This window comes from Labeo rohita, chromosome 9, assembly GCF_022985175.1.
Source record: "Labeo rohita strain BAU-BD-2019 chromosome 9, IGBB_LRoh.1.0, whole genome shotgun sequence".
NCBI classification, from domain to species: domain Eukaryota; kingdom Metazoa; phylum Chordata; class Actinopteri; order Cypriniformes; family Cyprinidae; genus Labeo; species Labeo rohita.
In genome coordinates, this window is record NC_066877.1 from 29154216 (window position 1) to 29174024 (window position 19809).

The following is a 19809-nucleotide window of genomic DNA, read 5'->3' on the forward strand; positions in this document are numbered from 1 at the left end:
TTTCCAGGCATTCACAGGACTGCCCATTCTCACACTGACAGTCGTCGGCATGAATATGAAACGTACCGGCTGTATTTTTCAGTGAGATATCTGTAGCAGTAGGAGGTAGATGAGAGTGGTAGGTGTAAATCAATTTTTCTATTAATAATCCTAATACAAACATGCATGCAGAGATATTAAAGGAATAGTTCACCCAAAAAATGAAAAACTGCTGATAATTTATTCACCCTCAGGTCATCCAAAATATAGATGAGTTTGTTTCTTCATCAGATCTGGAGGAATTCAGCATTACATCGCTTGCTCACCAGAGAATGCCACTAGACTGAGAGTCCAAACAGCTGATAAAAACATCACAATAATCCACACCACGCTTTCAATAAACACTTGTGGATTGTAATGTTTTTATCAGATGTTTGGACTCTCATTCTGATGGCACCCATTCATTATTGATGAGAGAGTGCTACATTTCTCCAAATCTGTTTCGATAAGGCATCAAACTCATCTACTGTACATCTTGGATGGCCTGAGGGTGACAAAATTTTCAGTAAATTTTACTTTTGAGTGAACTACTACTTTAATGGAGATGGATGCATTATATCACTTACTAACCAATGGATCATCTGCAGTGAATGGGTGCCGTCAAATTGAGAGTGCAAAAAGCTGATAAAAACATCATGATACTCCACACTACTCTCTCAATTAATACTTGTGGATTATTGTAATATTTTTATCAGCTGTTTGGACTCTCATTCTGACGGCACCCATTCACTACAGAGGATCTATTGGTGAGCAAGGGATGTAATGCTAAATTTCCCAAATCTGTTCTGATGAAGCAATAAATTCATCTGCTTTTACATCTAGGTTGGCCTGAGGGTGACTAAATTCTCAGCAAATTGTACTTTTTGAGTGAACTATTCTTTTAACAGAGATGGACGCATTATATCACTTACTAACCAATGGATCCTTTGCAGTGTCGTATTGAGAGCCCAAACAGCTGATTAAAAACATTAAGATCATCCACAAGCAATGCACACTACTCTCTCAATTAATACTTGTGGATTAATGTAATGTTTTTATCTTATTCTGATGGCACCCATTCACTACAGAGAATCTATTGTGAGCAAGTGATGGAATGCTACATTTCTCCAAATCTGTTCTGATAAAACAAACTCATCTACTGTACATATTGGAAGGCCTGACTAAATTTTCAGAAAATTTTACTTTTTAAGTGAACTATTCCTTTAATAGAGATGGATGCACTACCTCACTTGCTCACCAATGAATCCTCTGCAGTGAATGGGCGCCATCAGATTGAGAATCCAAACAGCTGATAAAAACAATGATAACCCACACAACTCAATTATTACTTCTGGATTATTTTAATGTTTTTATCAGCTGTTTGAACTCTCACTCTGACGGCACCCATTCACTACAGAGGATCCATTGGTGAGCAAGTGATGTAATGCTACATTTCTCCAAATCGGTTCCAATAAGGCAACAAACTCATCTCCTTGTACATCTTGGATGGCGTGAGGGTGACTAAATTTTTATCAAATTGTACTTTTTGAGTAAACTATTCTTTTAATAGAGATAGATGCATTACCCACTAACCAATGGATCCTGTGAATGGGTGCCGTCAGATTGAACGTCCAAACAGCTGATATAAACATCAATAATCCACAAGTAATCCACACTATTCTCTCAATTAATATGTTGATTATTGTATTGTTTTTATCAGCTGTTTTATATTTTCATTCTGACAGCACCCATTAACAACAGAGGATCCACAGGTGAGTTTTGTAATGCTACAGTACATTTCTCCAAATCTTTTTCAATAAGGCAACTAACTCATCTACTGTACATCTTGGATGGTCTGAGGGTCTATTATTCCTTTAACAGAGATGGATGCAACTATCTTAAGTGAATCAGATGTGGATGTCGTCTGTCCCATGAGTCCCAGGAGTGAGTTGGGTCTGATAAATGCTGGAGTCACATCTCTAAATGTATTCAACTATCTCACCTCACTTCACATAATATCCACCATAATGCATTTATGTATAAATGCTGATTTAAATGACACCAACAGAAGATGATCTGATGCATATATGCACAAAAACCAAAACGTTCTGCAATAAATGACCACATGGAGCAAAGTGAATCTTGAGTCATGCATGCAAATTGGCAGTTAGCTGTGAATGGAAAGGGTCTGCTTACAAAAATGTCTCGTGATACCGAAGTGCAAAATTCCTGCGGAGCTGCTGGTGACGAAGAAGGAGCTTTTCCAGAAGTGACTCTGACAGTGTGGTGTCGAAGGAGTTGGAAATAACAGGTCTATCTCTTGCTCCACTGATAATGAAACGGGCAAGCTTTTCCCTCCAGAGCGCTTTTCTGCATCTCTTGTAGCGAGAATCAAGTTCTTGTACTCTGATACTGTCAAGAGCCTGTCTCGAACAAAAACAGATGATAAACAAGACATTTAAGCACAGAAACAAGAAAGTCATTAGATATTAATGTCATAGAGACACAGCGCTTGTTATTTGCTTTAAAAAAAAAAAAAAAAAAAAAGACTAGGAAAAAAATCTTAGAACAAATAATCTAATGCTTATAGAAAAAAACCCCGTTACATCCAATGTTTTTTTTATTACATGTATTTCTATAAAAATGAAGCACATTTACCAATGTACTATGTATGCTATGTTAAATATATGGGGATAACTAAAAGAGGCACATTTTTGTTTTTCATAAAACAACCCTGGGATCCTTCCTCTCTGAATTGACTGGCAGCTCTCTATTGATGACCTTTAATTCATATGCGTTTCGCTGCTTTACAATCCCAGTGGGCTTGTCCTGCATCCCATTAACATTGGCTACAAAGGAACGGGCTGTTTCTATATCGGGCTTCACTTATGCAGTCTAGGCTCAGTTACCCCTGAAGGTCACGGCAGATGTGAATCCTATAGGGCAGCACGACAGAAATCAGTGAAAGCAAAGTAGCTTCATCTTCAGTGCCGGCATGCTGCTAGAAACACTGCAATGAAATTTCAGTGCATCTGAAATGAGATGTGACAGAAATCGCATGTGGTGTATTACACTAGGCGCAACACCGAACAGATTGTGTACCACAGAAATGTTACTTGATTAAGCTCTAACACAGACATGAGCTACAAACTGAGACAGAAAACCTATTGAGACATAAAAAATAAAAAAGAGTTTTTTTTCATTTGTATTATTACCTGTAAAATGAAAATCAGAACAGTCAGGGCTAGGTGAAACAAAAATATGCATATCCTGATAACCATCATTACATAGCCACCAAGATATAAATAATTCTAAGTGATTCTGGAAATTGAATCATTTTGAATCGATTAACTGAAACTGACAAAAGAATGAACCTTGGAAATACAATATTTGCTTAGTGATGCACTTGTTTTAAAATTTAAATATCAAAAAGCTGATAAGAAATATTTCTTAATCAGCATATTAGAATGATTTCTGAAGGATCATGTGACAGTAAAGAATGGAGTGATGTTGAAAATTCAGCTTTGCATCACAGGAATAAATTACATTTTTAAATATACTAAAATAAAAGTTATTTGTAATTGTAAAATTATTTCACAAAATGACTTTTTATGGAAGCCCATTCAATCACTGAATAAAAAAAAAAGGTTAAAAAAAAAAAAAAAAAAAAAAAAAGGTAAATGCAACTTTTTTCGCAATCGTGAGTTTATATCTTGTTTATATATGAACTTACAATTGCGAGAAAAATATCCAGAATTGCGAGAGAAAAAAACTCCCAGTTGCCAGAAAAAAAGTCAGAATTGTGAGAAGTCAATTGTGAAATCTAAACTTAAAATTGTGATAAAGTCAGAATAGCAAGATACAAACTTGCAGTTGCGAGAAAAATATCAGAATTGTGAGTTTTTAAATCACGCAATTCTGAGAAAAGTCAACGGCAAGAAAAAAGTCAGAATTGCGAAATATAAACTTACAATGAGGAAAAGTCAGAATTGCAAGATATAAACTTGCAGTTGCCAGGAAAAAAAAAAAAAATCAGAATTGTGAGTTTTTAATCACGCAATTCTGAGAAAAAAGCCAGAACTGTGAAATATAAACGTACAATTAAGAGGAAAAAGTCAGAATTGCGAGTTTATATCTTAAAATTCTTCATTTCTCAGAATTGCAAGATTGACAATCCTGAGAAATGCTTTATAACTTGCAATTTTGAGTCTATATCTCACAATTCAGAGAAAAAAGTCAGAATTGCAATTTGTATCACGCAATTCTGAGAAAAACTGCATTACATATACATATATATGTATGCATGTATGCATGTATGTATGTATGTATGTATGTATGTATTTTCCTAATTTAGAATCAAATGTGACTGTAAAAAGCACAACGAACCTTTTAAATTTCTAGCAAATGTCATCTTTAATCTTGCTTTTCCCAATTACTTCCAAAACAACAGCAAAAATACTATTGGGCAAGGATACATAAAATACAAAACGTCCCCGAAATATGAACATAGCCTCATTTAACCGCTAAAATTGTTTTGTGTGTACGGTACATTTCCACGAGTCCTTCAGCGACTGCTCAAAAAAAATCATTATGTTTTACTGTATAACAACATGAAGGCTAAGCAAAAGCACATGGGTGAAAGCCACAGTGAACAAGGAACGGCTCAAAATTGGTATGATATCGCAATCTTATTCCGTCTTCCTTCAGGCAGCTATCTGTGTCTCCTCGGTGAGCTATCCCTGCTCCTCTCGTCTTTTTTCCTGGACTCTTTGTATCTGTCAGAATGCCTGTTCTCTTTGTCCGCCCTCTCCAAGCCATTCCTGTACGAGTCCCTGGAGTCAACCTCTTTGCGGCTCCTCTCTCGTGACTTTGACCTGTCCCGGCTCCGCCGCAGAGGCTCCTTCTCTCTGCTTCGGCGTCTATCTTTGTCCTTGTCCGCTCGGGAGTTTTTGCCGTCGTCCTTGTGCCTGCGTGAATCCGGCTGTCTCTCCTCGTGGTCCTGAGTGTGCCTGTGGTGCTGCTGCTCTTTATGTCCTCTCCCACGCTCAGGTTCTCCTCGTTGTCGAGCAGGAGGCGACTCGTCCTCGTGTCCCCGGCGGCGAGAATCTCTGTGGTGCTTGTCAGCTCCGCGGCGGTCCTCGTTGCTGCCGTCTTGCCGCCGGTTTTCATGTCTCTTGCTCGGCCGCTCTTCCAGAGGTGAGCGCTGATTTGCTGCCTTGCTGGACTTTTTCTTCTCCTTGTTTTTGTCCTTTTTCTTGCTCGAGGCCTTCTTATGCCTTGAGTCGGAGTCTGTGAAGGGAGAGAGGAATTCGTAAGTATTCAGAGGAACTGAACATAAATCTAAAACAATGTTCAGTTTGAAGAAGTTCATTCAGTAATGTATGAAAAGCAGAAGGAATTGAAAGGAATTCTGGTTCAGATTTGCAATAACGCATTGACCTTAGGGGCCATTTACACAGAACTCATTTTTCCATTTCAATGCACTACTCAAGCTGATCTACTAAAGACCAAGTTTCTTCTTCTTCTGAGCCACATTTTAACACCTAATTCCTCCTACAGTTTTAAGGGTATAACCACCAAACTCCGGTCAGACCTTCAGACTGGTCTGACTTGGTGTTCTATATCTTTCCTAACTGTTCTGACTTACGGTTTTCGTAAACCAGACTTTTAAAAACCACCAAAAAACCCATAGACTTTAATAGAGGGGGTGAAAACTTTCGGAAAATGAGTCTTAATGGTGTATTTAAGCTGTCTACTGCTATAGCAAAGCTAACAACTCCCTTCAGAAAAAGCAACTAAAACCAGCCTAAGGTCGATGGCTGCTTTGGCTGGTTTTAAAGTGGTTTTGGCCTTAGCTGGTCAAGCTGGGAGACCTGCTAATAGACCAAGCAAGCGTAAACCATCTAAGGCTAGACATCCAGCTTAGGGTGGTTTTAGTATGTCTTTTAATAAAATCAACTGGTTTTACCTGGTTGTTAACTTATTTTTTTGTTATTTTTTTTGGTTTTATGTGGTTTTTAGCTGTTTTTGCTAAATGAGCTGGTTTTAAGCTTTTCTTTTTAATGGAATCTGCTGATTTTAGCTGGTTTTTTTCTAAACCAGCTGGTTTTTAGATTCAGATTTCATGTTAACAACATGCTAATCATGTTAACAGCTAGAAATCATTTTAGACATGCTAAAAACAAGTTAATCATGCTTGTAACATGCTAACAACATACTAACAGCATGTTAATCATGCTAACAACATGCTTGTTATGCTATAAACATGCTGCCAACATGTTAAATCATGTTAGCAACATGTTAAATGAAGCTATCAATATACTATCAACATCTAACTACCCTAGTGAAAAATAAATATACTAAAATGTATTTAAAATACATTTATTTCATGCTAAGTATACTACAAATACATTTACATATTATGTACTTAATAAAAATACCCTGCAATTGTACTTTTAATATACTAAACTAGTATATTTAAAGTCTGCTAAATTAGAACAACTAATTTTGTACGTAATGCACTTTAATTGTCCAGAAGTAGTGCTGAAGTCCAAGTAAACACTACTGCACTACCAAACTACTGCAAGTATACTTTAGGTACACTTTAAATATTTCGCATTTAAAGACTGATTTTATTTAATGACATGCGATATGTCAATAATAATGTTAATAGACTTGAAATAAATGCATTTTAAATGTATCACTTTTTTACTATAGTAATCAAACCATCCATCTATACTTTCAAACTTCAAGCTTTAACAGCTGCTTCATATGTTCAGGCTAGGCTTTCTCAAGCCAACTTTAAAGTTTTTCTTTCCAAACTTTACTTATCTAGTTTCCTATTGTTTGTCTATGCAAAATTGTGCTAGACAGACGTGTCTAACCATTGCGCTCGTATCTTGCCTCTTTTGCAGCTTCTCACACGAGTGCCGTGTTTTTAAGATGCGTCAAGTTAAAGGAAATTCAACTTTTACATGCAACACAACTCTATGTCAGTTCCAAATCAATGGACCAATCAGAAGACCCCGGAGGCGGGGCAAGGCATTTTTAGGCGCTAAGACGAATTCCATCAGAACGGCCCCTTAAATCTGCATTGTAACTTAAATAGTGACAAATCTTTTCTTACATATTTTCTATTTTTAATTCCACTTTTGCAATCATGCACTAGCCTTAAAGTTGTGATCTTCCATATTCTTCCATGTATGATTTCACTTTTACGATTACTCACTGGCCTTAAAGTTGCGATATATATCTTAAACAGTTACAGATTCAAGAGTGGTGTGTGAGGTTTGGTGAACCTACAGCACTCAAAAAAAAAAAAAAAAACCCAGCAGGATCAAACCACTAACTTGTTTACACACAGAAAAATGAGCCACGTTTAATACGCTTGCACATGCACACGTTTGAGAGAACTGTTAGAGAACGAGAAGTATGTCTTTCCTGAAAAGCAGCAATAAACATCAATTAGCATTCATTAAACGGTATCAGAGGAGATGAGAGGCCTGACATCACATCTTTTCTAAAAATGCAACTTCATTAACAGCCTCGAGAACAAATTACTGCACTTGAATGGCTGCGGCTCACAGACTCCTGTCAGAATCTGCCTGTTCTCAAATCTAATTATAATCACTTTTTACACAGTGTTGAAACCATAAAAAGTGTCTATTTGCATGCAGCCTGGGAGGGGAAGTGTTTAAAACGGTGTTTGTCATCATGCTGTAATTCAAAAGAACTATTTATGAGCAATTTCTGGCTGGGATGAAGATATTTCTGCCCTGGAAATCCGATCCATTACACAAATCAGGGTTGTGTGCTTTTGATCAATCAATCTGAAGTCTTTCTTTTCACACAGACTGTACCTCATAACAGGAAATGTTTTAAAAGTGAGCAAAACTAGGAAAATGACGGAAAAAATTGCATACTGTTTCAAAGCCTGGAAACTTAAAAATGCCCTGATTTTTTTCCAAGTTTTCCATTTATCCAGGAATTCCAAATAGCTGAAACTTGAATGAATTTCTTGACATTTACAAACAACTGAATTTGAGCTTTGGAAAAAATTGTGCATTAATGTAATGCGATCTACAAAGTGGACACTCCGTCCTGAAGTGCAGGTTGGTGAGCGACCGGTCATCTCAGCTCAGGAAGGGAGGGGGAAAACACTCCATAACAAGCAGAATAATTAAGGAAGAAAAACAAACACAAACACAAAACAGATCTCGCATCAAGTCCAGACATGAGCGGCATAAATAATTAGGCCCTGGGCCAATGGCCACACTTTCTTTCCCACTTAACGAGGTTTTAAAGTTATGATGGAAAGCAGGATTGTCCCTGCTCTTGTTCCATACGACAGTTTAGTCTACTATGCATACACAATGTAATCTCAACAATCCAAATCTTTCCATTCAATCTTAACCATAAAAATGGGACATTTAGTCGTGATGACGACAACACAATCATGAGCAAATTAAAGAAATGTTCGAGTTGGCCTGCATGACTTAGGCTTTGGCACTGCTTGGCTTAGTGTGATAGTGAAGGCTGTGATTTCACTCAAATGCTGGTTTTACTGAGCTGCTTGCATGTAAACGAACACAGTGCTGCGCTCCAAAGTGCATCAAAGTAATATATTCCATTATTAAATGCATTCATTGATCACTTTATGGTAATTCAAAGAGGTTTGGGCTGGTTCTTATAAAAATGAAAACACAAGTGTGAACACCCACATTTTTCAAGTCTTTCCCCAACAGTTCGACCCTAAAACCAACCCAGGCTCATGAAAATACATGCCTCTATATACATTTCTGCAACACTGTAATTACATACCTTACTGCATGGAGAGAGTGACGCTAAAACATACATTCAATACGTGAACGTGGCACATTTTTAACACAGACATTTAAATGAAAAGCTTAAAAACACTGCACAGTTTTCTTTTCATAAATAAAATATAGATTAAAAGTAAAATTATAAAATATATTCAGTCAAAATCGGTTAATGATTTTTGTTCTTGCATTAACATTAATGACAGGCAGCACATTTATCAGGCTGCTGTCTCTTTAACACAGAACTCACACAGATCTAAAAATACTGTTACACATGCTTTTTCTTTCTCATCTGTTTACTTTCACTTTCAAGTTTCATTTGCGTTTATGATGATATACTGGTGTATTTTGTGCATATTAGGTGGTAAATGTGAAAGAGAAGTTAGATATGGCCCGGAACAACCTTTCCTGGAGTGGAAATGCACGAAACGAGAAAGTTCGAGAATGGACACAGGTCGGGAACCCGCACAAACAGTGAGCAAGTTCTTTCCCTTCCTGTGCTTAAATCATTTGATTTTAAACTTTAAAATCGCATTAAAATGCAAATGCAGGAATCCTTAAGCGGAACTGAAATGCATGTGTCTTATCACATACCCGGTTCTTGGAAATTTGGAACCGGTTCTCGATACCCAACACTATTCATAACATTACTTTTGAATCACTGATGCTCCATGGACTATTTTATAAATGTCCTTACTACCTTTCAGGGCTGTTTGAACATTTCTGTTGTGTTGCTATCTATGCAAGGTTAGAAAACTCTTGGCTTTCATCAAAAACATCTTGTGTTCTGAAGATGAACGAAGGTCTTACGGATTTGGAACGACATGAGAGTGAGTAATTAATGACAGAATTTTCATTTTTGAGTGAACCGTCCCTTTAATTATAAGGAATATTTAACTAGTTTAATCTATTATAGATATGAATCCACTTAACCGCTCAATAATGATCATAATAGAAGATTTGAGGAAGAGAATAACAAACTCTTTTTAAACTAAACTGAAAATTCTGATGGTTTTGTTACCCGAGGAGCTGTCGCTGCTGGAGGAGGAATCTGAGTCGCTGGACGAATCCGAGTCGCTGTCGCTGCTGTCACTATCAGATGAGGAATCTGAAGATGAGGAGGAGTCTGAAGAAGAAGAGGAAGAGGAGGAAGAATCAGAAGACTCCACCTCCTGTTTCTGGGTCATGATCATCTTAGGAGCATTCTTCAGATGTTCTCTCAACTCATCCCTGAAAGGAAAAAAAACAGTTTGGTGAGAATTAGTTCACAATATTTGAAGAAAAAGAGGTACATAGATTTTACAAGCACGTACGTAAGACCTCCAAGGCCAATTGATGTGAAAAAATTAATGGCAAATCTTGTGTTCCTCGGGTTGTCACGTGGGAAAAGACCCTCGAAGAAAGACTGAAGAGTCCTGAGGAATGAACAAACGATACGCTCCATTATTATTTATCGATTGATTTAACTCAATAAAACAGCACAGTACTTAAAGAAAAGCACTTACATGTCCTTTAGCCTCTCGTTCAGTTTTGGCAAACCCATATAAGCACAAAGTTCCTGGAACAAAATTTTCACAAAGATTCGGCTGGAGGACGTTGTTGTGTCTTCACTCATTTTAACGCATTCAAGGACCTGAGGAGAAAAAAAACCCAACTGTATAATTGCATCAGGAAACTAATAATGTGTCTGGCCGTATTGATGTGTTGCGGTCTAAAACGTAATCACAGCTTGCGTGATGCATTCGTTTATTAGCCTAGCTAAATGCTGATGTGGTGAACATAAAGAAAGAAGTAATAAAAGTTACTCACACTCCATGGAATGGAGTCCGTGTAGAGCAGATGAGCAAACATTCGAGCAACGTTGCGGAGTTTGTTGGTTTCAAGCCGGTGGATGGTTTCGTACTGTTCCTGGAAGATGGCCTCAAAACTCTCCATGTATTCTTTCTTCAGCAAGCAAAACCTCTACATAAAAGATGAAAATATCAGATGAAGAAACAAAGACAACTCTTGCAATCTTGTACCAATATTGCAGATGAGGTTTATGCCACTTTAAATATTCATAAATCTAGAGAGAAATAATGTCACCCTACGCCATGTTGGAATCTATAAATAAATAAATAATTGTATAAATTATGAATTTAACAAAAAAAAAAAAAAAACATTTAAACAAGAGAAAAAAAAAACTCATGATAAAAAGCAAAATGAAATAAAAAAAGAATAACTAAAATAATAAACAGTAATAAATAAAATGTAAATAAATAAAATCACCCTACAGTAAAATAACAAACAAAATAAAGATTAAAAAAAAAAAATCTAACTTGCAAACGTATAATTAAACTTAAACAATGAAAAATTTAAACAAAATTTAAAAAAAGCAAAAGATAGACTCACCCCAGCTAGGAGACCAAAGAACTTCTCGTATGTTCTTTGCTGGGCACAACAGTCCAGGATCATGTTGCACAGCTCTTTCTGTTGAGAAAAACAGATGCTCATAAGAAAAAAAAAAAAATCTCAAATGCAGACTGAGCGTCAGGGAACGGCACTTTGAATCAAACATCAAGGAAAGGTGTGGGGCTGATCATCCATTCCCAGCACTTCTCCACTAATGCCTATTGATCTCATAACCTCATATCTTCACCAAGGAGCCTGTGATTCTGAGACAGACAGAGAGCGACAGACAGGCTCAAGATCAATTTAACAAATTAAACCTGAATGCATTTGATGCGATGATCTAAAAACAGTTCGGGTGAACTCAAGGCTCTTTCCTCAAGTGCACTGGATATTGGTCCAGGCAGATGAAGCACTAAGCACTTGAGATATGGATTAATCATTAAGAGGTTTTTGTAAAATAGAAAAAAATACTTAATGAAAATATCACACAAAAATTGGCTTCAGAAGACTTGGAAAAACAGTGCATGAGTCAAACAGACTACTTTTATGATGCTTTTTGTGTCATTTTGGTGCTTTAATCCTCATTTACATTATGTTCAAAAGTGTTGCCAGGATTTTATACAAATTTATGGGTATGGAAAAAATTAGAATGTTATGAAAGACTTTTAAAATAAATGCAAATGTTTTCAACATTTTCTTTAGAACAAAATCAGGATATTAGAATGATTTCTGAAGATTCACGTGACACTGAAGACTGGAGAAAAATTCAGCTTTGCCATTACAGGAATAAATTAAACAGAAAATATAGCTGCAAGCAGCGATTACTGGGGTTAAAGCGTTTTAAGGCATTTAAGCACATATGAGAAAATACATTATTTAGCAAGCCTGTAATCACCTAAATCAATGATTTAAAACAGCATTTTTGGCTTATTTATTATGTTTTATAATGTTTATGACTGTTAAATCACCAGCTGTGATCTGATCTCCTTTAAACTTTGCATGCTTGAATCACCTGTTGCATGTGCTCAACAGGTTTCGTGAAGTTTTCAGTTTTCCTTTAGGCCTCATGGGATTTGGGAAGAATTTGGACAGGCCCCTTTTCTAAACGACCCCTTTATAGCTTAACAAAGGATAAATTTCAACCTTCTTTTGATAATTATTGACCTAGAGCGTCCAGAGAATTGTACTGCGTTTTTTCCAGATTGAGCGAGAAACCTACAACCAGTTTGCGCAAAAGTAGTTGGGGGGCTTTTTTCCATTTTTCTTTGATAGGACAGTGGAGAGACAGGAAGTGAGCGGGAGAGAGAGAGGGGGTGGGATCGGGAAAGGTCCATGAGGCGGGATTCGAACTCAGAACACCCGAGGCGCAACTGCACCATATGTCGGTGCACTGTCCACAAGGCCACTGGCGCCGACTGAGTACGTGTGGAAAAATTGCGCAATCGTTTACACCCCTAAAAAAATGTGATATCGCCCTCCCAGTGGCCGATTTCTTTCACAGACCTTTGGAGTCATAAGTCAAACAGGCCCACCAAGTTTCATTCCGATCGGCCTCCGTTAACCTTGTCTAATATGTGCTCAAACTTCATTAGCCAATGGAGGCCATGTTTTTTTGAGAAACGAAAATGTCCTTATAGACACTTGTGGAACTTTGGAACAAGACCATGCACAGCGATTTTCATTTTGATAAGATTATGATATGATTTTCATGTTTTGTCTGACGTGAGCCAATGATTCCAACGACACTTGAGCCTGTGACTGACAGTTAGGAGTCATGAGCAAATTCGTACTTTTGAGCGCTGTAGCGCCCTCGTCAGGCCGATTGGTGCGAGCCTTAGTCACGTTTTTGGAGGTGTGAGTACTACCATCAGAAGCTGCTACGTGCTTGAATCCCGAAAATATATTAAAATAGAAAACAGGTATTTTCAATAATAATTATATTTGACAAAATTGCTGTTTTTATTACAGACTAATCGACCCCAAATGTAGCATGGAAAAAAATACTATGGAAGTGAATGGGGACCAAAAACATTTTTCAAAACATCTTCTTTAGCTTTCAGCAGAAGAAATAATTTCATACAGGGTTGGAACAACTTGAGGGTGAGTAAGTCATGACAATCTTCCTTTTTAGGTGAGCTATCGCTTTAAGGAAGGTTATTCCAAGCATCTAGAGCAGAAATGTCAAAAGGTCTGCTGTGACTGGAGGCACGCAAAGAAACCTATGGTGAAGTCAGGTAATTCTCTTCAGGTCAAAAGTTTGAAATCCCTTATCGAACCTTTCCTCATGTCTGGCCTTGCTGTGAGCCTACCTCTACAGATGTCCATTCCACCCCTCACAGGAAACAAGAGCCATTCAACTCTTCCCACTTCACACCTGCGGCTCAGCTAAGCTCCAGAGGCTTGTGCTGCCCTTCGCTGTAGGTATAACATCTCATCCTGCTGCACAGATATAGGAGCTGCCACACTTCTGTGCTTATAGCACTCCATAAGCCTATTGATTTCAGGCCCACATATATTCATCAGGGAGCTCAGGATTATATGGAGGAAAGGCATGCTTGTGATCAACTTACAACCGAAACCCCGACAGGCTGCAGTCTGGCACCAAATTAGTGCTGAAACTAAAACTTAAAAAGGTTTAAAACACTTTCAACAGAAGGATATCAAAAAACCGTAGAGTCCAGACAGAAAAAAGTACTGAGTACTTGAGGTACGGCAGAGTTTTTTTAGCCCTGATGAGATTGGTTCTGACTCTTCTAACAGGTGCCTGCAGGCAGCGAGCCACATGTACCAGGTGTGACGGTAAGGTGTTCTGATCACAGGACAGTTTGTGACAGAGTATATATAGCACATTATATATACTGTTCAAAAGCCTAGGGTTCGGAGGTAATAACAGTAATATTGTGAAATATCATTATCAGTTTTCTATTTAAATTTATTTTGAATTCTCATTTATTCCTGTTATGCAAAACTGAATTTCCCACAGCCATTACACCGTTTCAGAAATCATTTTGGTGCTCAAGAAACATAATCATTTTGAAAACAGTTGTGCTGTGAAATATTTAACTGTGAGGGAAAATGCTTTACTGCATTTGATAATGCAAGACCTTACTTTCACATTTGATCAATTTAATGGATACTCACCCTCAAGCTATCCTAGGTGCATATGACTTTCTTCTTTCAGATGAATATATTTGGAGTTGTATTAAAAATGTCCTGGCTCTTCCAAGCTTTACAATGGCAGTGAATGTCCAAAAAAGTGCATCCATCATAAAAAGTGCTCCACATGACTCTGGAGGGTTAATAAAGAACTTCTGAACTGAATCGATGTGTTTGTGTAAGAAAAATACCCATATTTAAAGCTTTATAAACCATAATCTGTAGCTTCCGCTAACTGTCATACGCGTGTTCACAAAGAGTGGCGTTAAAGTGGCGTAGGCATAGCGTAAGATCATAAGTGAATAAGTAAGTATAAGTGAAAATAAGCTAGTCTTGTGAGAACCAAGTTTACAGCAAAAGAAGAACCAGTCTCCTCTTGGCTTATATAGAAATCCTGTCATTTTTCTTGACAAAGACTAATTTTTTACTTCTAATTTTTTTTTTTTGCTCTCTCATCTCTTCGCCCACGTCCTACATCCATTGTAATGCACTCTCTTGTGACCGGTTAGCATAAGATAAAAATGACAGATTATAAAGTTGTAAATATGGATATTTTTATCATGCATTGATTCGCTTCAGAAGGCCTTTATTAAAGGATTAGTTCCAGAACAAAAATTTACAGATAATTTACTCAACCCTTCGTCATCCAAAATGCTTGGGTCTTTCATCAGTCGTAAAGTAGTTATGTTTTTTGAGGAAAACATTTCAGGATTTTTCTCCATATAGTGGACTTTTATGGTGTCTGCAAGTTTAAAATTCCAAAACACAGTTTAAGTGCAGCTTCAAAAGGCTCTAAACGATACCAGCCTAGTAAGAAAGGGTGTTATCTAGTAAAACAATTGGTTATTTTCGAAAAAAAATGCAATTTATATAATTTTTAACCTCAAATGCTCGCCTTGTCTAGCTCTGTGATGCACATGTGTACTCTCTAAGACAGTTAGGGTATGTCAAAAAACTCCCATGCCCCAACTCCCATTCCCCCAACTTCAAAATCGTCCTACATCGCTGCAGAAGTACCGACCCAGTGTTTACAAAGTAAATGTGCAAAGAAGGTCAAACGCCCTTTACAAAAAAAAAACAAAAACAAAAAAACAGCGATTTAGGATGATTTTGAAGATTTTGAAGAGAAAATGAAATGGGAGTTTTTCGACATATCCTAACTGTATTGAACGGGACTACACAGAGTACAAATACTTGTTGCAGAACTAGACAAGACTAGCATTTGTGGTTAAAAAGTGTTTAAAGTGACTTTTTTTTTTTTTAGGAAAATAACCGATCGTTTCGCTAGATAAGACCCTTCAGCTGGAATCGTTTAGAGCCTTTATGAAGCTGCATTTAAACTGTTCAACTGTTCGTGAGTTCAAACTCACGGCACAACAGAAGTCCACTACATAGAGAAAATCCCTGAAATGTTTTCCTCAAAAAACAATTTCTTTACAACTAAAGAGAGAAAGACATGAACATCTTAGATGACAAGGGGGCGAGTAAATGATCTATACATTTTTGTTCTGGAAGTGAACTAATCCTTTAACCCCTGGACCACCATTTACTGCCATTATAAAGCTTAGTAAAGCCAGGACATTTTTTTTTATATAACTGACTGTATTAACTGAAAGCGGAAAGTCATTAAACAATGATGATTTTTATTTAGCTTTTCTTTATATCTGAGATCACCACACCAGAAATTAGCAATACAACCATCAGTAAAGCTTACAGTTCCAGAAGAAATCCAACTACGGTTCCCTGACTCGGCTAATACCTGTTCCTCATGTATGAACGGGGAAATCCCTGCTAATTAAACTGCTCTTATAACACCGGCAGCATTACTGTGCAGCCAACCAAGCAGGAGTACAAATCTACATTTTGGCATCGGTGAATCATTCTGATTCGCTCATTAGCATTATCCCCATTGCTTCTAGCAGAGAAACCATGGTGGAGCTTTAGAGATTCCGTCAAGGGAGATGTCAGGTAAATCTCTTCAGCCCAAAAGGCCAGAATCCCATAGTGACCCTTTGCGCTAATCCTACCAACACAGCAAACTAGAGGGATTACATGAGCAAAACAGCCATTTTAGCACTTTCTTTTTCGCACCTGCATGCCCTCACTGTAATGCAACATCTTATCCCTCTCCCCTCTGCTTTGACTGCTTGGATATATTATATCTAGAGGAACTACAGAATGATGGACAGATTGTGATTGACATGAACTGATAAAAGCGTTCCCCTCAGGACAGACTAGTAATTTTTGAAGAGAGATATGAGAGGAAGGGAGCGCAGGGGAGCATCCGTGATGTGAAATCTGTAATCGTGCACAGCAAGACTGTTGCCACAGATGACCGGCCATCTGCTCTGCAAAGAGTGATGGAAAAGAAATGACGAAATGCCATTAGCTTTTATTAAAGCAGCAGCACATGAAGAACAGAAAGAAACAAATGAAGGGCTTTAACCATTTAAAGAAACTTCAAAACCACGGCAGGCTATTTCAATTCCTCTGAAAAGAAATTGGCAATGCTGTCAAATCGACAGCACAAGAACTGAAACCCAGACTCACACCCAGACAATCAATAACCATTTACCTCCAGTATATCCACAACACAATAAAACTTCTATATTGACAGCAAAAAAAAAAAGAGAAAAACTTCTCATCACGTCTCTTGCTAAAACCCCAGTATCAAAAAATTAGAAGCTGAAACCTCACAAACAAACCGGCTCGACTGAATCACTGGCACACATGGGACACAGAGTGAACTTGGTCAGTGCTCAGCACCACAACCTTTTCTTTTTGCGTGGATGAGCGCAGCCTGAGTCTACACATCTACCTGTGGGACAGGCAGAAAAAGTCAGGCTGAAGAACTGGCCGGTCAAAAACAAGCTGGAGGATTCAATCAATAACTCCAAGCAGTGAAAGCTCCAGTGAAGAGCACTGTGCAGGAGAAATGTTTTTTCCATTACCCCCATATCGGGTGTGAAAAATACTCCACACGATGAATACATTTTGCATGCGATTTCATAAAGATGTCAAAAACACCATAACTACTAATAGCAAAAATCTTCATTGTTAGTATTTAGTATAGTATGAAAAATTTTGAAATTTCTACTACCTGTTGCTATTTTTCCGCAAAACAACTGGGAATACACAACTCAGAAAATAAAATACTGAGAAAATGCCACATTGTGTAGCTTTTGATTGCAATTTTCAGCTGAAGAGCAACAAGAGAAGCGATATAAGTCTATATAAGAAGCTATATATGAAGAGGAGAAAAGAATGGGAAGATGCATGCAGACGAATAAAACTTCCTAAAGACCCACGTCTTTGTTCTCTCCACTTCAGCCCTGACACCTTTAAGGATTTTAGTAGACCACAGCTACTGAAACAGCAGAGACAAGAAATGCTAGATGCCATCCTGGCAGGATGCAAACATGCCAAAGCTTGTCATGAAGCTGCAGCTACTGTTTCTCTGCGCAGATTCGAATGTTTCATTGTTTAGACTTCTTGTTGGGAAACTTTGATGGTATTAGGGTATCTTGGTATCTTTCAGCAGCTATTGTCTTCATATCAGTATTTTATTTTCTGAGTTGTGTTGCGGTAAAAATAGGGCTGCCCTCGACTAAAGATTCTCCTGCTCGACTAGTAGTCGTTCATTTTAAGCATTGGTCGACTATTTGTCTAATGTTTTTTTTTTTAAAAAACATCAGTAACAATAATGAGACTTTAATTGCCTACATTTCCTAATAAGCACTTAAGTGCACACATAAAGCTTGCCACAGCACATAAACAGATTTAATAATTATGAATGCGTCATGGAAAAACAGCAAGGAGACTGCATTAACGTTTTAATCTATTAATAAACTAGCTTTTTCTTTGTTTTCGGCTTCAGAGATGTAGTCGGCGACACTGACTAGTCACCTCCGCAGTAGTGGATGCACCTGTATGCGCGTTTCATACGGATTACATAATCGGAGAACATTTGTTTTCCATTTGCGTTTCAAAGTTTTGCGCTCAATTTCAGAGACCAAGATGACAGAGAGTGCATCCTGTTTGCTTTATTTTACAAAAGCACAACATTTCATTGTTATTGTGAGTGCACACAAATAAACTTTACAGTCTTTACAGATTCGAAAGATGCATTTTATCTGTATGACCATAAATGACGGAGTATTTTAAGAGCAAGTGACCACACCGGCACCTCCATCTGTCATGCAGTGAGTGAGCTACTGTTCAGCTTCCACACTTCGCACAGGTCTAGGTTAATATTAAATTGAGTGGCCATGTAAAGAAGCTACTACATGCATCTTTCAGATGAAAAGCCATATTTGAGGTCGCTGAATGATAGGTGAGCATTTTGATGTCCTGCCTGATGTACTATATTACTACATAGACAAGCTGTTAACGATCTGTCTGTCAATGCGCGACTTCCCCATTTCCTGTGGAATATTATTTTTCTCCAACTAAACAATTAATAAAGTCGATCCAGCCTCCTCTCTCGTCGACCAACAGTTAGTCAACTATTAGGGGGTAGCCCTAAGTGAAAATAGCAACAGGTAGCACCAGTAGCTCACCAAGTGGAACCATTTCACTTAATCAAAATAATGGCACTCCTTATAGGCCAAAATATGTATAAAATGATTTGGAAGGCTTTCATGGGGTTTCTACAAGGTATTTCCATATGAGACATCATTTGTTATATTAAGCCATACAAGTCTTAATACCTGGGGTTCCCTTTAAGAAATTAATGCTTTTATTCAGCAAGGATGAATTTAACTTATCAAAAGTGACAGCAAAGTTGTAACATTTATAATGTTACAAAAGATTACATATAAACGCTACTCTTTTGAACTTCCTATTTTGAACTTTCTGGAAAAGTGCATCATGGTTTCCACAAAAATATTAGGGATATTACAGATCAATTCAGTGTTGGCAAACTGTGATGTCATTTTTTTTGGGGTGAAGCCTATCTGGTGGCAGAAAATGAGTTTTCAAGAGGCAGTCTATGGAAGTCATGGAATAAAAGAACTAAAAAAAGGTAAATTTGAGTTTATATTTCAAAATTCTGACTTTATTCTTGCAGTTCCGAGAATATATAACACAATTCTGATAAGAAAAATCAACTTGTCATTCTCTATTTTCCCCTCGTCTCACAATTATGTGTTTATATAGCACTACCTCTGGCTTTCCCCCCCCCTCAGAATTAACAAACTAACTATTGTTGAGTTAAATCGTAAAAAAATGATAAAGTCCAAAATACAAACTTGAATTTGCAAGAACAAAAAGTATGAATTGTGAGATTAAATGTGGTGGTCTATTACTTTAAGTGACTAGTCTTAGTATTTTAAATGGAGATACAATAAATAGGTATAATATAAAAATGGGTAATAATAATAATAATAATAATAATTATAATATCACAGAAACTTAAGCAAGTAAA

General features: G+C 37.4%; 1 protein-coding gene across 1 annotated transcript in view; it reads right to left on the minus strand.

The window, feature by feature from the left end:
• Nucleotides 1–4420: 4420 nt before the first annotated feature.
• The window catches only part of cwc22 (CWC22 spliceosome associated protein homolog), a 55510-nt gene continuing 40121 nt past the window's right edge, over nt 4421–19809 (minus strand). The window contains exons 16-21 of the mRNA XM_051118299.1: nt 11229–11306; nt 10647–10799; nt 10343–10470; nt 10151–10252; nt 9859–10067; nt 4421–5307 (exon numbers count right to left, since the gene is read on the minus strand). Of these exons, the coding sequence (XP_050974256.1) occupies nt 4730–5307; nt 9859–10067; nt 10151–10252; nt 10343–10470; nt 10647–10799; nt 11229–11306 (1248 nt within the window). The 3' untranslated portion in view covers nt 4421–4729. The remainder of the gene's footprint in view (nt 5308–9858; nt 10068–10150; nt 10253–10342; nt 10471–10646; nt 10800–11228; nt 11307–19809) is intronic.